The 19,491-nt window shown below is 43.5% G+C and overlaps 1 protein-coding gene across 15 annotated transcripts in view; it reads left to right on the top strand.

Moving 5' to 3' along the window:
• DOCK7 (dedicator of cytokinesis 7) overlaps positions 1–17,818 on the top strand; it is a 96,137-nt gene extending 78,319 nt beyond the window's left edge. For 5 of the 15 annotated variants that reach the window (XM_035333523.1, XM_035333522.1, XM_035333518.1 and 2 more), the window contains 14 exons: positions 383–535; positions 1,280–1,438; positions 1,700–1,800; positions 2,807–2,999; positions 3,558–3,701; positions 4,662–4,793; positions 5,880–5,894; positions 10,650–10,775; positions 11,752–11,841; positions 12,552–12,788; positions 13,564–13,707; positions 14,576–14,682; positions 15,745–15,912; positions 17,299–17,818. In XM_035333523.1, the coding sequence (XP_035189414.1) occupies positions 383–535; positions 1,280–1,438; positions 1,700–1,800; positions 2,807–2,999; positions 3,558–3,701; positions 4,662–4,793; positions 5,880–5,894; positions 10,650–10,775; positions 11,752–11,841; positions 12,552–12,788; positions 13,564–13,707; positions 14,576–14,682; positions 15,745–15,912; positions 17,299–17,341 (1,812 nt within the window). In that variant the 3' untranslated portion in view covers positions 17,342–17,818. Of the gene's footprint in view, positions 1–382; positions 536–1,279; positions 1,439–1,699; positions 1,801–2,806; positions 3,000–3,557; positions 3,702–4,661; positions 4,794–5,879; positions 5,895–10,640; positions 10,776–11,751; positions 11,842–12,551; positions 12,789–13,563; positions 13,708–14,575; positions 14,683–15,744; positions 15,913–17,298 lie in introns of all 15 variants that reach the window. The other 10 variants (XM_035333521.1, XM_035333517.1, XM_035333509.1 and 7 more) reach the window with 3 other exon arrangements.
• The last annotated feature ends 1,673 nt before the right edge of the window (positions 17,819–19,491 follow it).

Here is a 19,491-nt window from a genome sequence, read left to right as displayed (position 1 = left end):
GTGACTCTCACTTAGAATTGATCATTTATTTTTTATTGGGACCATAGTTTAAACAATTTATCTGTTTCTGTAGATACACTGGGAATAGCTCAAAGTTTTAAGCCTGAGTTTTTGGAATTGATGTAAATCAGTCCAAGGGTGGAGCAATGTGTTTGGGGCAATATGTAAAATTATTCATCTTCCTGTGCTGCCAGTGACGCTGCTTTTGTCTAACTGTAAAAGTGAAGTGACTCAAATTAGCACAGTTCCCCTCAAACTAGAGGGTATTGGACTTTGTCTAATGCTGGTGTATGCTCACTGCTGAGGATCACCGCCGCATTTTTGTCCGAGTGCTTGTTTCTGTCTGTCCAGGCAGTAGTTTTCTCATGTGCTGTTTTTCCAGTTCCCTGAGCTGCTGTTTGAAGAAGAGACTGAGCAGTGTGCAGATCTGTGCCTGAGGCTCCTGAGACACTGTAGCAGCAGCATTAGCACAATACGGTCGCACGCGAGTGCCTCGCTTTACCTTTTGATGAGGCAAAACTTTGAGATTGGGAATGTGAGTATCCTGCTGCCCTTCGTTAGGTCATTGTACGTAAACTGGTTGGGGCTGCTGGGCGGAGCATTGTGTATTCATGAGAAAAACAGGCTGTTGGAGGGCTTATCATCTAGACAAGCATGAAAATGAGTTAGTAATACTGGGATTTTGTTTTTACTCAGATGTTGGTAACCTCTAATTAGATCTTGGGTTGACTAACCCACAAGCACTTCAAAGTGTCAAGAAAATTCTCAGCCTTAAGTCTTCCAGTTGGTGTCTTGCAAGCACCCAGGTAGCTGTGTATTACAAAGGGCCACACTTGGTTACAGTCCCCTGTGCTGAGCAGCAGAGCTGGAGGGACTCACTGCTTCTGGGCCCAGGGATAGGTAGCAGTGATTTCACAGTAACTTCAGTTTTTAGGCTAGATCAACTAAAACGCAAGTGTCTGGAATGAAGGCTGTGTTCATGAGAGGGAGTTGAGCATCATCCTGTTCAGGGTGCTTGAGAGGAGAAGAGGGAGAAGGAGTAAAAAACAAAACTTGCAGGAGAACCTTCACCTGGAATTAAATAAAGCTGTCATCAGAGCATGAAGTTAACAGCACCAGAAATTTAATTTAATTACTACTCTGAGACAGCCCTTTTCACAAAAAAAGGCTTCTTTTTTGTATCAGCTGTGTGTCAGGAGGAGGGTACAGTGACCACAGCACTGATGTTGCAGCAGAGCGTTGCGGTATCTCCAGTTTGTTAACAATTTCTGTGTTGCAGAACTTTGCCAGAGTGAAAATGCAGGTGACCATGTCTCTATCATCCCTGGTGGGGACATCCCAGAATTTCAATGAGGAATTTTTGCGACGTTCCCTGAAGACTATTTTAACATATGCTGAGGAAGATCTGGAACTTAGGGAGACAACATTTCCTGATCAGGTAAAAGAAATACCCCAAGAGAAGTGGCATGTAGTTCATTAGCAGGCTGGTCTCAAACTTCCTGTTCTACAGCAGGAATTTGCATGCACTCCCAGAAGGAAGTACATTTTTTTTAATGACCTGAACATAAAACTCAGGTCCTTGATTAATTCTGACAGCAAGGTAAACACACAAAGATTCAGAGCAATCCTGGCCCCGACATAGCAGTAAGTAGCTTGTTTCCCATTGCCAGTTTATCACAGCAGTATATATTTTTTACAGGTCCAAGATCTCGTGTTCAACCTCCATATGATCCTCTCTGATACAGTGAAAATGAAGGAGCATCAGGAAGATCCAGAAATGCTGATTGACCTGATGTACAGGTAGAGCTCATAACCATTGCACAGCAGGGACAGTAGATGTCAGTACTCCACCTGGTATTTGAAAAAGCTTGGTACCTACATACAGCACCTCTCTGATTAGATCATCAAGTGCTGTATTGCTGTGAACCTTGATTATGTGTGTTTTGTTAGCAATTATTTTACTTCGAACTTAAACCTGTTTTGCATATCTTGCCATGACTCACATTTCACTAGAAATCAACACAGCTAATTGCTGTTGGTTTTGAACTGAGATGTTGTTCATTTGAGCCCTTACAGAGCATGGTTTGGAGCAATTACACAGCAGTTCCCGTCCTCAGTGCTCATGGACAAATATGCACCTGTTTGTTGTGTTTCACTGTGATATTCTTAGGTTTTGTATGACATTTGTGGAGCTTACTGTGGATAAAAGTATTTTCCGTTCCTCAGTAGTTTCTCACAATCTTGTCCTCCACCTGAGCAAAGACATCTTTCACTGCTTGCATCAGGAAAAACTTAAGAACCCCTCAGGACCTCCTTGAACAAAAGGCTGAAAAGTGGTGGTACATGTGATGGTCTCCATAGGCAAAAAAATATTCCAGAGCCATGCTAAGATTCCAACCACCAAATAGTGTGGTATCATCTGCACAGGTGGTTCTGAAGGCTTCTTAGAAGGCAGAGATTTTGTCATAAACAACCTGCAGGTCTGCTCCGATAGTCCCACACCTCTGGCTTGCTACCGATCTCCAAGTGAAATCTGAATTTTGGTCGAGAGTTTCAGCAGTCACCCTTAAAAGCATTTTGCCATCACTTGGTAGCTCCAGTTGCTTGTCCGCGGGTAACTGGCTGAGAAATCTGTGAAGTAGTTTAGGGTAATTTCCATCCATACAGCTTACTATCTCCTATATTTCTAGATAGCCTAGCACTGAGGATGGTTGGTATTTAAGCAGAAGTAACTAAATACGAATTGTAAAGAGGTTTTATTTGGTCTTCTCTCTCTCTCTCTTTTTTTTTTTTTTTTTTAAATTAGGATTGCCAAGGGCTATCAGAATTCCCCTGACCTGCGCCTGACCTGGCTGCAGAACATGGCTGGAAAGCACTCAGAGAGGAGCAATCACGCAGAGTCAGCCCAGTGCTTAGTCCACTCCGCAGCCTTGGTGGCTGAATACCTAAGCATGCTTGAAGACCGCAAATACCTCCCTGTAGGGTGTGTTACATTTCAGGTAGGAGTTGTCCTCCGTGATGTATTTTTGGGTTCTGTCATTCCTGCTAAGATAGAGTATCTCCGATATGCCAGATACTGCTGTGCCTAGATACTCACACTGCACTTACTCGGTTTATTTTGGGGAGAATGCATTACAGCAAGTTCTGAAAATCTTTTTTTATTCTTAAAGGCTGTCTTGGTTCCACTGAGTAGGCTGAATGAATCCAGTTTTTATTTCTCTGTATAAGTTGTCTTTTTTACCCTCTGTTTAGTCCAGCCTTTGTAGCGGGTGCAGTTGTTCTGAAGTAACTTACGCAAGTGGTGCCTGTGACTACTGCCATTAGGCAAGGCACCACTGAGCAGAGCAGACAAGCACATACTGAGCTTTGAGCATGTAGGCGGTCCAGTACAACTAGCTTAAGCACGTGCTGAAGCACCCTGCTGGTTTGATTCAGAAGGAAATGACATAAAATGCTTGTGAAAAATGTTGGTATTTGATTGAAAATCAGCTGGCTTTCAAAGTATTAAATGTTATTTAAATTGAGTTAAATATTTTCTCTACATTATTTCTCCTTAGAACATATCTTCTAATGTTTTGGAAGAGTCAGCAGTTTCTGATGATGTTGTGTCACCAGATGAAGAAGGTATCTGTTCTGGAAAGTATTTCACAGAAGCTGGTCTGGTGGGATTGCTGGAACAGGCTGCAGCATCTTTCTCCATGGTAGATGACTTTAATTTCTTTCTCTATCTCCTTCAGCAATCTTATGTTGCTGGGCAATATGACGGAAAATGCTTTATCTATGAGGCTGTATAGCTCTATTGTAGCTGCTTAATTCTCATGGAGCATTGGGAGTTTTGGCTGTTCAAGGCAGCTTAGTTTGCCCTCTCAAGTAAACTGCAGTGAACGGAGACTGGAACCAAAGAGGGCTTTGTGTGTTTCCAGCATCTCTCACTTCTGCACTGCCCATTTTGGAGTTCACAATAGGAGAGAAAGGCCATACTGTTTCTCCGTCTGTTCGAAGAGAGTGGGCTGAGAGCTTTGTGTGAGCCGTGTTAATGAGCTGGTGGTAGTGTATCCATCTGAAACGAATGAAAGCAAGTGAATTATTTCCCACAGCACAATATCAAATATTCCGTGGGTTTAAGTACAAGCAGCTATAACTCCAGAGCAAAGACTCAGAACCAGTGTTGTGGGCTGGCTGAGTTTTATGACGCAGTGTCTCTTTTTTATGAGTCACCTCCACTAGAGACGTCCTAGCAAAACTTCACAACGCTCATTTCATGGAGTGCCAAAAGTAGTTGTAGAAGTCCCTTAGGCTGAAGATGCACTAAACAGAATGAGCAGTATTGTGCACTTAAGCTTCCATATTCAGTTCCCATAGATGTGGTTAGAATCCTATTAAGCTTGTGCTCTTGTGCATATATCCAACCAAAATAACCCGATTTTATTTCTCTCAGTAATCTCATTTACTAGTAATGGAGTAGACTTAATTCCTCAGGTAACTGGGGATTTTATTCCATGTATGTATGGATATATTTTAAGAAAAGGTGCTGATTACATCACAGTGCCTTTTGGTATGTAAGCCACCTTTGCAATCTTGCAACGTAAATGCTGGGAGAGGATGTATCACTCTTGCTCTGTTGAATTACTGGAGGAATCTGATGGATGTTATTTTTGCAGGCTGGCATGTATGAAGCAGTTAATGAGGTTTACAAAGTCCTTATTCCTATTCACGAAGCTAACAGAGATGCCAAGAAGCTATCTACTATTCATGGTAAACTCCAAGAAGCATTCAGCAAGATTGTTCACCAGGTAATGATTTGAACTTTCCACTGTAACATGAATTGCGAAGAAATTTCCAATGCTTAGTTCAAATAAAAACTACCTATCAAGGAAAAAACATTTTAATCAGATTACACAAGAATTCTCAAATGGTGATCTGCAGTAAATACAAGGATCACTAATAGGATTTTTCTCCCTCTGTACATTTAAGTTGAGAAACATGAGAGAACATCACATACCTAGTTTTATTGTAACTTCAGAAATATCCAAGAGTTAAAAATTCCAATCATCTGTCAGTTTACCCATTCAGATATTATTTTAAAATGTGGTTTGCATGCTGTATTTCTGGGGGAAAAAAAAAAAAAGAAACAACCAAAAAAAATTACATTTTGCCTTTAGCCTGGTAGGTAACACTGAGAAATGTTGGCTTTTTATTTGGAAATGTTGGGTTTTTATTTATCTGTTCAAATGGTGGCTAAGCTGCTGAAGGAACCTTTCTAAACTTAGATGGTACAAAACCCACCAGCTTAAGTGCTGAGTATTTGATGAGAGATGTTAGACATTATTAACTCTCACAAAGCTCAACAGACCTCAGCTAAGCAGGAGATGAGAGCACATGGCAACTTCCTAGAAGCATGTTTCCTTCTAGGAGAGGCCTGTTGGGCTCATGCCTTTCTTGCAGGCGGGCAAGTGCCCAGCAGACCCTCCTCCAGGACATGCCAGTGTGCCTCTGAGTCCCCCACCCCAACCAGCTTTCTGGCTGTGAACTGCTGGGTCACTGGTGCCTGTTGGTGTGGTTACCCTTATGCTAACATCACCTCCTCAGTAGGTGAAGATCAATGCATCAATTTCCTAGAATCCACCTGGTCTACAGCAGCTGAGAGTCTGCTTGTTTTCTCCATGTTCTGACATTGCCGGATTTGTAAGGTTAAATGAACCAATAAAGGACAATCACTGAGTGCCATTCTGGGCCAGAGGAGGCTGTTTCATTGCATGATGTCTTAAATTGAAGCCATTTCAGGTTTACAATACCGTATGTTGATGGTCATGTTTTGGCCTTTGAAACTCTTTTTTTTTGGTTTCTGTGACATGCGCTTTTTACTTTTTATTACACAGAGCACTGGCTGGGAGGTAGGTAACTCCGTTTTAGTTAGTAAAGAACACTAATAGATTTATCAGATGACTCACGCCAATGCTTGCCCACATGTGCTAGTTGTGGGTATTTCTGTTGCTGTCTGCTGTTAAAACTGAATTCATTAACCAAAGAAATACCAATAAACCAATTGTGGTTGTAGTAGGAAATTCTTCATAAGAAGCTGTAGGTAGTGCATGGATGCTGATGTGTTCCACTAATGAGGTTCTTTGGTGAATGAGCCACTGTATCATCACTAGTTTGTTTTTATAATTCGTTTATATTTCTTTTCATCAGCATTGACACAGAATATCATCCCTTCATACCATATTTTCACCCCACCCACAGGGGTCGATTTAAGCCATAATGCTCAGAGGTACTAAAAAACAAAACTGGTTTATTGCATGTGCAAATCATATCCCAGACAATAGGCTCCTTCAGTCTATTCATTTAAGAACAATCAATTTGTTATGTAGCTTTTCTCTGGCAGTAAAATAGCTTGGTTGTGTTAACTGGAGTCAGTTCTGCTGCTTTCATTTTTGTAGAGGCTGTTCACATTTCTGCAACATACACCATGAGAACCACACGTTGGATTAAAAATAGAAGCAAAGCAGTCAGCTTCATCTGAAGTTGCACCTAGCACAGCGAGTCTGGTAAATCAGGCCCTAGTCCAGTTGGCACAGTTGGTACATGAGTGTTGAGAAGTCCTAGAAGACATTTTGAACGTGAATATGATGATACACTATTTGCAAAGACTTCAGCTGCCCAGTTAATCTCTTATTTTCTGCAAATCAGGAGACTCGGTATGAGCCATCTCACTCCACGCTTCCAACACAGGAGAGCATTTAAGACCACACTTCCTGAACTGGGGCCAAGATCAAAGTTCCTTTGTTCATTGTGTGACATAAATCATTTGGGCTGATGATGTCCGAATGACAGTTTTTGAATTTGGGGCTAGCAGTAGCTTAAATTAACCCCCAACATTTAAGGGCTGGTCCTGTAAATTGTTTGCTTATTCCTGGGAGAGGTCCCAGCAAGGGAATTGACACAGCAAACCGCAGTACATGTCGTAGGAATGGAAATGATACACGTTCAATAGCCGACGAACGTGGAGGCCTGTGAGCATCTTTTTTGATTAGTCTGCCCCTAAATCGACCCCTGAAGAAAATCCTGTCATTGGTTATGATTCTAACATCACTCAGTCATGTTTTATTGCATGGTAAAAGACACCCATGGTTTATGTTCTCGTCTGTCATCGTGCTCTTTCATTGCCACACTTCTGATCTTTGTGCTTTGTAGCTTCCAGATTTGTTGCATGTGTTTTCCTTTCCCCTTGTTTTTAAATACCTTAATTGATGCTCACCCTTTTTTTGTTTTAAAATTTATTTGCTGCCAATTTGCTGCTTGTTTGTTTTTTGGAATTTCCCTAATTAAATACTTTCTGTTTTCTCCTCTATCGCCCTGGTTGCTGACCCTCCTCCCCACTCTTACTATTGTCTGTTGTGGTAAGTTCCTACTTGTGGATTTTTTTTTTTCTTTCCTTTTTTCCCCCTGTTTTGTTTTTTGTTTTACCCTGTGAAAATCCCGATTTAATTTTACCAACAAGCTATGCCAACAGCAGGATTCACCCCTTGTGTCACGGGAAAAGCAGTATTGCCAACTACAAGCCTGCGTCCTGAGTCTGACACCAATGCAATTCTACGACCTGCTTCACAATACCAAGGGGTGGGTTTTTGTTTAATAGATGTTGAATTCTTTTTGTTTACTTCATAATTAGGGAAATTCTGAGGTAAAAGCTTTCATGCTTTGCCATGAGAATTCAAAAATGTGTATTTTTAAAATATGCACAGTGAGGTTGCCTTCAATCGCAGGACTCCAGGAGTGGTATTAAAAAATAATAAATCAATATTGAAAGATTTGCAATAGTTGGCAACACTGCAAAGGACCTTGGGTTAAAATTGAGGACGAAAATATAATGCTCAGTTTGGTGCAGATGGCTGGACGGTGCATTCTGCACAGTGTGTATGAAGGAAGGGGTTGCTTTCCTTCATCCATACTTCAGGCTGGTTCTTCCTCCTGGCAGCTGCTGTTGTGGTGGTCTTGGTGGAGAAAGCAGATGATGACTCTCGAGTCGAATTTTGTTGGCAAAGCTTCTTGTGTGTATGCAAGAGATAACTCTAAAACTTTATTCCCAGCAATTTTGAAAGGTATTTACCATGCATAATAACAAATCATGAACCTTCATGTATCATGGTGGCTGTTATCTGCTCTGCCAGTTCTGTAATGGCTATTCAGTGTTCACCTTCATTCTCTCCTCCTCCCAAAGACCTATTATTTTTCAAAAAAAAAATAATAGGAGATAAAATGCTTTTAATATTTTCTCCCTCATATCTGCATTTTTAGCTCTTTTCAGAAACAAGACCATGGAGTATATTTAAGTGACCAGTTTTGATTTCAGTCCTGTGATTACAGAGACTAATTGGCTAAATTTCAAAGACAGGCTGCTGGTGAGGATTGCAGAGCCATCCTGTATCTTAACTCCAGGCAAGAAGTGGAGCTCCCCTCATCTCAGGCAGCTCCCAGCTCCCGAATGTGTCTGCGAGGCAGGGATAGCCCGTGGGCCTTTGCTCACCCTAAGAAATGTGTTCCAGGTGCAGGTCCCCAGGCACGGCCACAGACTGGGAAAGAAAGGTGAAAGAAGCAGGGGAAGGAGTTAGCCAGGTCAATCCTGCCTGCTGTGGGCAGGATTGAGCACCAGAAAGCTGCCAGGTGAGGAGAGCAGAAGTCGTGGTGTTGGCCCAGGGCTGCTTGGTTTCTCCCCAGGCACCTGACGTTCACGCTGGAGGCATTTCTCCTCTGCACCTCCCACCACAGACCTTTCTTTAGCTCCAAAGACACTCCAACAGAGCCTCAGGGAGTGGAAAGGGTTTCATGGTTTACCTTGCTGGGAGCAGTCACTGCTCAGCTCACATATGTTTAACAGCTGATGGATCGTGGCTGGGTAGGGAGGTGCTTCTGTCACATCCAGAGCTAACCAGGGCTCCTCACTGCTGGCTTTTCTCCCTGGCATCCTTATGATACCCGAATGCCAGCAAATGGGTTGAGAAGGAAAAGCCAGTGCAGCTGGTCTTAATGGTGATGAAACGTGTGTATACTGGGAGCTGGATCTCACCAGGCTTCCCAGCTGCTCCTGGGACAAGGCCACATTACACTTACTTTATGCACTTAGTCCCGTTTTAGTACCAGAACTTATTGATGTTGATAACAGCATTTTCTTCCCCCCTCATTGCTATTTTTACAGCAACACAAATGTACACTGGCTGTAACAAAAAGCTGGGTGTGCAAATGTCCACGCGGCCAATACCTCGTAGGAACTGGGTTCTGCAAATGCTTCATATCCTGGAAGATCACAGTCTTCTGCCTTGCAGCACTGAGAATGAATTGTAAAAAGTAGCCACAGGGAGGGATTTTAGCATAATATTGTCCAAAAATGTGGCTTTGGAAAGGTTGTGCTAAATAAATTAAGGGTTCAGAAGGCTGGTCATTGCCGTGCAGGTCTGGAGGCAGGGCACTGAAGAATAATAAAAAATATAATGAAGAATAATGAAAAATAACAGTGTGTCCTTCAGGCCAGTGGCTTGCTGTGATTTTTCCAGTTGCTGGAGTTTTCCTGCGATTTTTTTTTTTAGTTTGGTTTATTTGCCCTCTTTGCCTTCTGTAGATCATGTTCACCATCAACACAAGAGCTCAGTGTTGCCATAGCAAAATCCCAAATAAAAATGATACACAGCAGCCAGGACACGTGTAGGTGCTGTTTTGAAACCTACCACTAACCCCAAGCCAGGAGCAGTGAGCACTACGCTCTGCATCACTCTTTGTCACGAGAGTAAAGGTGAACATTTCAGAGTTTCTCGCTGAAAAGCATTTCTGGTTTGTGCATGCGGAGTGAGCTGTTTAACAAAAGCAGAGGTGTGGTTTATTTTTCAAGCATTTTTCCTCTTTCTCTTAATCGGATTTTTCTTTGTTACTTTCCAGCACAAATCTTTCTGTTTCTCTTCTTTTGTTGCGTTTCTGGGCCAAACTCACCACTGGCTCAAAAGGAAGCAGGTACATGACGCAGCGAACTGCATCTGCTTTCAGCAGCAGTGACTTTGGCCCTCCGTTTTAGCAATTAGTTCCTAGACAAGACTGTAACACCTTCGGTCGACGTGCTGTCCAAACGGCACCTGGTGTGTGTGTGCGAGTGAGCTGGACGCCGACATCGGCCCAATCCTGCAATGACTCGAGCACGGATCCCGGGGGGCTCGGTGCGGGTGATTGCCAGGGGTGTTCGTGTGCAGCGTCCTCCCTGCGTGCTGCAGGCTGTCAGCAGCTACAGACCAGGGTAAGGGGCCTCTGCAGAGGCTGGAGAGCCTGAAATAGTGACCCAAGCAAAGGAACTCGCCTTCGTTCCTCAGAGATGTCCCAGCAGCCCCAGGCTCCTCCTGGGGCAGGAAGAGTCATTGCAAGGTTGGGCTGATGGTCATAACCGACCCATAAATCTCATGTTAGTTCATAATTTCATCGTGGTGTTTGCTGCTAAGTGCATTCATGCTGAGTTCCAGGTGTGTTTTTCTTTTCCTTCTTCCTTTCTATTTTTCTTTAATTTCTTTTTGGTTTTGTGTAAAATCCGGAGCTCGTCTGCTGCCACGCTTGGGGTGTGCTTGTCTCCCCGCTGAAATAACCTTTTGTTTCTCCAAACCTAGGATGGAAAGAGGATGTTTGGCACCTACTTCCGCGTTGGTTTTTATGGAACTAAGTTTGGAGACCTGGATGAACAAGAGTTTGTTTACAAGGAGCCGGCGATAACCAAGTTAGCTGAGATTTCCCATAGGCTGGAGGTGAGATGTTTGCGGCTGACCTCAAATTCTGTCTGTGAATTGCACTGTTACCATTTTCCATCAGTCATTTAAGAGCTGTGTTCCCAAAGCACAGGACCATCAGGTTTCTTACCTCCACATCATGTTTCTCTGCTCCTAGAGACTGTGCCCTTGAAGGATTCTGGAATTCAGAGCCCCCCAGAATGGGGTATCTCAGGTCTCTGAGGTTTGTTTCAGCCATGAACACACAAAGGCAACTCTGATGAATCTAGCTGGGACTTGGGTGTGTTTCCAGGCACCACCCAGCGATCATGTCTGTACTGTGTGGTTGTTAGTCTGGTTTGGTGCCAACTAACATGTCCCTCGCCAATGTCTTGGGTCAGAGACTTCCTGGCAGCACTGTGCACAGATGAGGCCATCCCCTGTGGAAGATGAAGAGAGTTCAGCAGCACTGCCCAGGGCTGTGCCATGCAACGTGTTCCTGAGACCTGGCCCTGTGTTATTTGCTAGACTAGCTCTGACGTCCTGTTGTTGCTCACAGCTCAGTTGCTCTCACGTGGCACTGAAAGTAGCAGAGTTATTTGAGGTCTGAGCACATGAAACTGAGCTAAGATCTGGCCACTCATCCAGGCCAGCAAAGCCACGCTCTGATGTGGCACCTGATTTCCATGCAGATCCTGTATTGACCCCGGTTTTCAGTTGAGCTCCCAGACACACTGCCAGCTCAGAGGTTTGCTAAAAGCCACGCAGCGTGTGCAGTTGGAAGGCTCCCGAGTTCTCCTGGCTTCCAGGGCGTTGGGCTTGTTTTTTTCCTGTTGCCCCAGGAATGTGATAGATATAATTCCCCTAGGTTCAGCAGATCCCATTCATCCCTGGCACAGCTTCTGTCGAAGGCATTTTGGGCTTCACCTCCCCTGAATGTGCCTTTGTCTCCCCAGCCTCCATCTTTGATGACTGCATTTGATGTTCTCTTTCAATGTGTTTGCTCTTGATGTAGGGATTTTACGGAGAACGGTTTGGTGAAGATGTGCTTGAAGTGATTAAGGACTCAAACCCTGTGGACAAATGTAAACTAGATCCTAACAAGGTAAGATACAAGCAGAGGTTTAGCAGTATCACTGGTCCTGAATGTACAAAGACGTTACGGGCCCAATCCTGCCCTGAATTCCACCAAGTAGCCAATGGAATCCACGTAGAGAGTTAAAGAGCATCTTGTGGCTTCTTGGGGACAGAGTTGGGGAAAATCACCCCAGCAGAGGAGTGCAGAATTAGCTGTTTCCTTTGGGAAGGTGGGAAGGGAAGGTTAAGAGACAAAGGTACAGCTCAGACTCAGGCTGCATTTGCCCTTCTCTGTAAACTCTGCTAAATGCAAGGAAGGAAGGGAGGTTTCCATTCAATGGCCTCTGGCTTTTTTGCAGCTGTAGCATTTTGTCATTCTTGTGCTATGTCCTTTAAGCATAGCAAAAATAACAGGAACATGCCTAGGAAACAAGCCTCCAGTTTAGGGCAGAGCATTATCTGCAAAGAAAAGAAGGAAACACTTGAGGGGAGAGGGGCAGTGTGCTGCACCTAGTCCAGAAAGTGCTGAGCATCTACCAGGCACCCCTATTCCCCGTCAACATGAGCATGATTTTTTTTTTTGAGTAAAGACAAAGAGCAGTCGTAGTTCTTCAGAGGAAGGAGGTAAAGCCAGCTGGGTTATTGCGCTACTAGAAAGGAAGGAGTAGAAATCACCTCGTCTGTGTGGCCTCCTGAGGCACTGTACTTGACTGCGCACACCTGGGTTCCTTCCTGCAGGCCTACATCCAGATAACCTACGTGGAGCCTTACTTTGACACGTACGAGATGAAGGACAGAATAACTTACTTCGACAAAAACTACAACTTGCGGCGCTTCATGTACTGCACGCCCTTTACGCTGGACGGCCGAGCTCACGGGGATCTACACGAGCAGTTCAAGCGCAAAACAATCCTGACGACGTCCCACGCCTTCCCGTACATCAAGACCAGGATAAACGTCATCCACAAAGAGGAGGTGAGGCTCGCGCTCTCTGCATGGCAGACGTCCCCAGGGGTTTCCTCTTGTCTGAAGGGAAATATTGTACAAGACTGAGGGAAGTGGATGTTGCTGAAACTCTTGCATAATGTACCCTTGTACATTTAGTTTAATGCCACAGCCACATCCCTTTGCACCGTGACACAACTGCAGGTGCACCCTCTGGCCATCGTTAGCCTGCCTTCCCTTCTCTGCTGAAGATGCATAAATTTCACACAGGGCAAGAGCAGGCAGTGCTGTCCTGAGGTTCTCTGACTGTTCACTTCAGGGACAGTGTCACATCCCTTCATTTTGATTTTAAGGCCGGCTCGTTCCTACTGAACGTCTTCCTGATCCTATTCAACTTAAACCAAACGCAGACCCACGTACAGATGCAGCTTGTCCTACTGCCTCTTTCACCAGCATATGCAGACACAATGAAAAGTGCATTTCCATGCAAGGCAGGGAACCTGCAAGTGTTTGGGCACTGACATAGTACTGTGGCCTTGGGTATTTTGTAGACCGCTAAGGGACACTGCAGCCTGCCCTCTCAGGAGCAACCTCAGAAAGCTTTGGAGTACTCAGATGTAGAAACACATTTAAAAAACAACCTTTTTCTGGATGTTCCTAAATTAAGATGAAAAGCGTGCTGTTTCTAGAGTGCTTCTCTCCAGGATATCTGTCCTGTTGGTGCCACCCCAAAGCATTTCTGAACGTCTGTCTGCCTGACAGGCTCAGCCATAACGAGCAGCCTGTATTTTGTCTGCTTGCCTAGATCATTCTGACACCTATTGAAGTTGCCATAGAGGACATGCAGAAGAAAACACAGGAATTAGCTTTTGCAACTCACCAAGACCCCGCAGACCCAAAGATGCTGCAGATGGTGCTACAAGGATCAGTAGGTACCACAGTAAATCAGGTGAGAATCCTTTTTGAGCTGGAGACTCTGGGGTGGTGCATATCACTCGGTTCAGTGGAGGGGTAGCATTGGACCTTATTTCTAAATTACCTTGTGTGTTTTTTTTCCCATTCAGTCTGTGGGATGTGTTTAAGGTCACTGGTGGGTCTAGACCAGCTGCTTTCAGTGACTTTATAATTTGAGTAAGAGTCCTGAAAACATGGTTAGATCTGGAAAGTGGCTGAGTAGAGAGAGCCTTTCTCCCTCAGTTACCTGCTCCTTCCTGACATCCACAGTCATTTCTGCCTGCTTCTCCTTCCTTAAAAAAAAATAATAAATAAGTTTTATTGCTTTACCTTTGATTAGCCAGGCTCTGGTGGGTGGAACTAAGATTGTGTCCTGCTGTGGTTTTTGAACAAAGTGGAAAGCAAAGCTGGAGTGGAGAAATATTGAGGAAAAGTTGAGGGAATGTGAGCAAACCTCTATTAATACACAAGCTGGAAAAAACGGGGCTGGAGTTTCAGGTTCTGGGTTTGAGTTCACAGTGCTGGCAAAGGCTTCCCTAGTTCCATCTGCATTGTTCAAACTTTTTCTTAGTTGTCAGTTGAGCAAACTTTGTCAAGAATCATTGTAAGAGAAAACAAATGTAGAATCTGTGTACTTCCTCACACTGTTTTCCAAAAGCAGAGTTTTATTTTAAAAATGCCTAAAAGGCATTCTGTGGTCATATTTGGTGATTTATGCCAGATTTAGCAGCTGCAATTCTTTAAGAAGCATTCTGTGAGGAAATGTTGCATTTTATGAATGTGTCTATACGCAAGAATTTTCTCCAGTGAGTGGATGTGACAGACGGTTCTTAAAAATGTACTTTTTGTCTTTACTCCTAAAGGGACCATTAGAAGTTGCACAAGTTTTCTTGTCTGAAATACCCAATGATCCAAAGCTCTTCAGACACCATAACAAACTACGTCTCTGTTTCAAAGACTTCACAAAAAGGTATGGAGTATTGTCTTCAAACTGCCTGCCAGATGCATTTATTGCTCCCACGTCAGGCAGGAGCACGAACAATAACGCAGGGGCTATCCAGAGAGAGGACTGTTCACGCTGTAACTTCATCTGTTCAGTTTCGATACGCAGCTAGATTCCTCAGCTGCCCTTTCGGTTCCCTGTGGTACCGCTGGTCCATGACTTCACTCAGATCAGGTGCTGGAGTCATTTGGCTGTGCTGTTTCTCGGGGAGGAATTAGTGATCACAGCCCAGTTGTGAACAAGTGTTCCTGGTTCAGGAAACACAGCTAGCCACATTGGCACAAATGAACTCACAGGTTGGCAGGGTCAGACAAAACTGTTGAGCTGGAGTTTTAATTTCCTTCTGAAGTGAATGTCTCCAAACCGAGTGGAAGCATGCTGGCAGAATTCTCTCAAGAAACTGCTCTGGCTGCTGTACTTTCCTCTTGAGTAATGCAAACCACAGCCTCAATCCAGCATCTTTTGTAAGCACCAGGGAATAATAATAATAATAAAAAAATTGAAAGAAAAACGTTCCAAGCATACAGATCCAGTGGCAATGTAGTTTCTCCATATGTAACGAGTGGTGGTGATGATACAACTCTTTTTGAACCCTTTGTTTAAACTACATCTTTCCAAGCAGAAGAGTTCCTGATGAACGTTTCATAGTCTGCTTTTTATTAATCTTTGCTGGGGAGAGCAGTGGGTCTATCGATCTTTAAATCTGCTTGGACTAGAAGTAGCTATGTAGAGCTAAGCTTTTCACTTCTCTTCAGCAAGGATAAATGTAATTGGAGAGTGAAACTAAAATAAAAAAGGAGTTGCCACTCTGGAACTGAAATGGAAATTGGAAACGTGACACCCTGTCCTTTCCCCATGGAGACCAACTGGTTTAGCTGAGCCTTTATTACCCAAAAGACAAGATAGAAAAGGATATTATGTGTCATCCCAGAGGAGGAGAAGGAAAGCTTTCGTGCTATTAAATTAGCAAGTCTCTAGCAAGCATGTCCTTTTTTACATGCCCAAGTTTCACAGGCTTTTGTTTTCTAGATGTGAAGACGCTCTGCGCAAGAACAAGAGCTTGATCGGTCCAGATCAAAAGGAGTATCAGCGAGAACTTGAAAGGAATTATCACCGGTTAAAGGAAGCTCTCCAGCCCTTGATAAACAGAAAGATCCCACAGTTGTATAAGGCAGTGTTGCCAGTCACATGCCACAGGTGGATATTTGATTTTACTCTTTCAGCAGAGATAAGGAGGGTGTGAAACCAGGCTGGTCTGATCTTCCTGGTGACCCTGTGAAATCTTTGTTTTTAATCGTGTCTCTCTTCTGGCTGAGTCCTTTCCTCTTCCCTTCTTTCCTGAGCTCAGAACACATCCCCATCCCAGCAGTTATGGTAGGTGGTGTTTGTCATGGTCCCTTTGGTTTCTGATCTATGAGATTTTTTGTTTGTTTGCGTTGCTTCTGTTGAGATTCAAAACCACCTTCAGCAGGGTGGGACTTTGACACTTGGGCATTCCCAGTGGAACTGGGATGAGGAGCTCCACGAGCAGGTAGCGTGACGCAAATGGAAAAACTGTTGGTGTTTCACATTCTGGAGTACTGCCTAGCTGAGTCAGGGCTTTTTGTTCCTCTGCAATGAGACTGAACATAAAAAACCCACTGGGAGCGTGTGCAGCAGCTCGGAGCCCTTAGCACTGTTGCCTGCTAGCACCAGGTCTGCCTGAGCAGGGGAACTTTGGATTCAACTTCTAACAAAGTTCTGGCTCCAAGAATAGGGCAGAAGTACTTTTCAGCAGGTACTCTGCACATAATCTTTGGCTTTCCGCTATTGAAAAATGCCCTGCCATGTCTTCTTTTAGCAAGGTAGGCTAAAGTAATCCAGCAAGAGTGCCCTGGCATCGTGGTCTAAAACCAATGGGTGTCGTGAGTTGTTTTTTGGTGAGGAGAACACAACCATGGTTATGAACTTCTTGTGTAGGTGTTGTTCAGAGAAAAAGCGCAAGAGGGAAGATCAAAAATCTTTTTTTTACCAAATTTCTTTTTTCACATTGTAAACACAGCAAGACTTGGTACAGGACGAAGAAGGAAATGAGTGTTCCCAGCTTGCATTGAAATGCTCAGCAGTGTTCCTGTAGCTGGATTAGATGTGTTTCTCTGTACGGTATATGTTGCATTACCCAAGTTCCTGACTTTTTAAATGCTCCCCAGATCATGTACCATTTGCTAGCTGTCCTCAACTGCAGTCAGTTTTCACTCGCTATTCCAAGCAAATCCCGCTTAGATATTTATTTGAAGGACTTCACTAGGATTTAAGTAGTGCAGGTGGTTTGTGCAGCTTCTTTGCATACACATGAATTAAATCTTCTGTCAGCTTTTCCTGTTGGTAGCCATGGAGCAGTTGAATGATCCCAGATATGGGCCCCTGACAAATTCACTTGCAAAAGCAATGAATTCATGTCACTGGACTTAACTTTTGTAGTAAAATACTTTTGTAGTGTTTTGTAGAAAATACTGGGAATTATTTAAAGAATCATTCATATTAAGATACTTCTTATCTCATTGTGGAAAATACGAGCTCATCGTTGTATTTTCTCTCCCTCAGAGACTCCTTCAGCAGGATGAGCCTTCGCAAAATGGATATCTAAACGCGTTAAAAACCAAAATTAAAAAAAGCACTTAAAATTAAGGTTTTGAAAAGAGAGAGCCTTGCTATCAGCGCTGGGAATCAAAGAAGTTTTATTGTGAAATAAAACTTGGACTTCATCCTGGACATCCCACACACCTCTTCCTACATCAAAGTGTTCAGTGGCCAAAAAAAAAAAAATCATTTTGAATTGTCAAATGTAGACGAATCGATGTTTGAAAAAAATCATGAAAGTGGTATCCAGAGTATTGGTGATAAGCTGTAAACTTACCTGTTTTTTAAGGCATTTTTATGACTCAAAGGTACACTAAACGCATTTACCTTATTTATAGCATTACCTAATGTTAAATTTATTTACTTTTAGTTCATATATTTAATTTATATTAGGACCATACGCAAATGCATTTTTGAAGTTTTTAATGTAGTGATGATGGTTATTTTGATGGTACTATTAAATATGTGAATGTTTACACTTTAATTCCTGTGCATTGGACTTCAGAGCTTGCCATCCTTGGGAAAAAGTTTCAGAGCAAGGTAAGTCTTAACACTAATGCTTCTTAACCAAGTGGTGATTTTTTATTTTTTACTTTTCCTGTCCTTTCTCCTTTGTAACTCTGAATACGAATTGCTGCAAAGAAAAGTAATTCTGTCTGTCACCATCAGAACTGAGGCATGCCTTGTTCCCCCTTCACCTCTGTCAGTACCAGCGAAGGAGAGTTTCAGCGTGATGACTGTGTGCTGTATGGCTTTTTCCACCAGCTAGGGAGTCCACACGCAGCCCAGTAACCTCATCATGCTCTAAATGTACAGTTCAGTTTAGCAACTTGCAACTAGGCTGCTTCTTCTGTCCCTCTTTCAGTTTAAAAACCAATTCATGGGGGGGTGGAAGGTGGGGAAATAAGGACAAAAATGATAAATTAACAGAGTTAACAGAGGCATTCCTCACGTTGTTATTTATGTGAAGCAAAAAAAATCTGTTCTAAGGCAGCTATTTTGGTGGCTAACACAGCACTTCAAGGAAACATCAGAACTGGAGCTGAATGCATTACTCCCAGATCTAGTCCTTTGTCTTTTCCCCTGTAGTGAACAAGGTCACTTAGCAAAAAGGGTGTGTGATTAACCACAAGCTTACTCACTCTACATGAATACCTAAATATACATACATAAACATGTGTTTATGTATATATAGGTTAAAAAACTAGATAAAAGTACTTCTATCATTATATATGTAAACATACTATATATATATATATGCTTTTTAGCCAGGAGCCTTTAGGGTTGCAATCACATTGCACATCACCAGTTCCAACTTGTAAGAGTTGGACCTTTCAAACCTCAATAGCTTTTATGTTGACTTCAGCCGTGCCCATCCCTAGGGTGCTGTTTCTTTGGGTCCCCCCCTTTCTGTTTTAGCTCCTGTAGCGGCAGCAAGCACCCACCTTTCTGCCGCAGCATCGAGGTCTTTTTGTTGTTGTTCTTGTCACACTTATTATTCCTGGCTGCCCGTCACACAGCGTGCAGAGCAGTCACACTCTTGGTCCTGAGCAGGGCTGGAAGGGCGCCGGGGCTTGGAGCCACGGGGGGACAGGGGCTGAGGCTCTGCAGCCTGCAGCGGGTGCCAGGAGGAAGGGGAAGCAGCGCTGATGATTCTCGTTTTCTCCCATGCTCTTTTTTTTCCCAACAGCTGCGTAGTGGTGGTGCTCTTCTCAGCTTACGGGTCTTTGAGTGTTTCCCTTGATCACGCCATCCTGAACTAGTTCTGTGGTACGGGTTGTAACACCAAAAGGTCAGCGTGGAAGTTCCTACGTGAAGAAAAACAATTCCTCTAACCTAATCCTTTTTTTTTTTTTCCTACCCTCATTTCAAAAGCTCATTGCAGAGCATGGAGATGTTAAGAAGGTGCTGAAGGTAGCAGGGGAGCTGGGGACTCCCATAATGGAAGACAGAAGGGAGGAAGGGGTAACTTTGCAGGAGATCGATAGGAATATTTACAAAGCGATGGGGGGCAGGTTGGAATCCCAATAGCCATGAGAGAACAAAACTTGAATTCACTGTAGTGCTTGTAGATGCTTTTCTGGCTGAAGAAATCATGTATTTTAGTACAAATTGTGGACATTCTCCCTTGCTTGTACTGTGTAACCCCCCTTCAGC

Source organism: Oxyura jamaicensis, chromosome 8, assembly GCF_011077185.1.
Source record: "Oxyura jamaicensis isolate SHBP4307 breed ruddy duck chromosome 8, BPBGC_Ojam_1.0, whole genome shotgun sequence".
Classification (NCBI taxonomy): Eukaryota; Metazoa; Chordata; class Aves; order Anseriformes; family Anatidae; genus Oxyura; species Oxyura jamaicensis.
The sequence above is the reverse complement of the archived record's forward strand: the minus strand, read 5'-3'. Positions and strand labels throughout refer to the sequence as shown.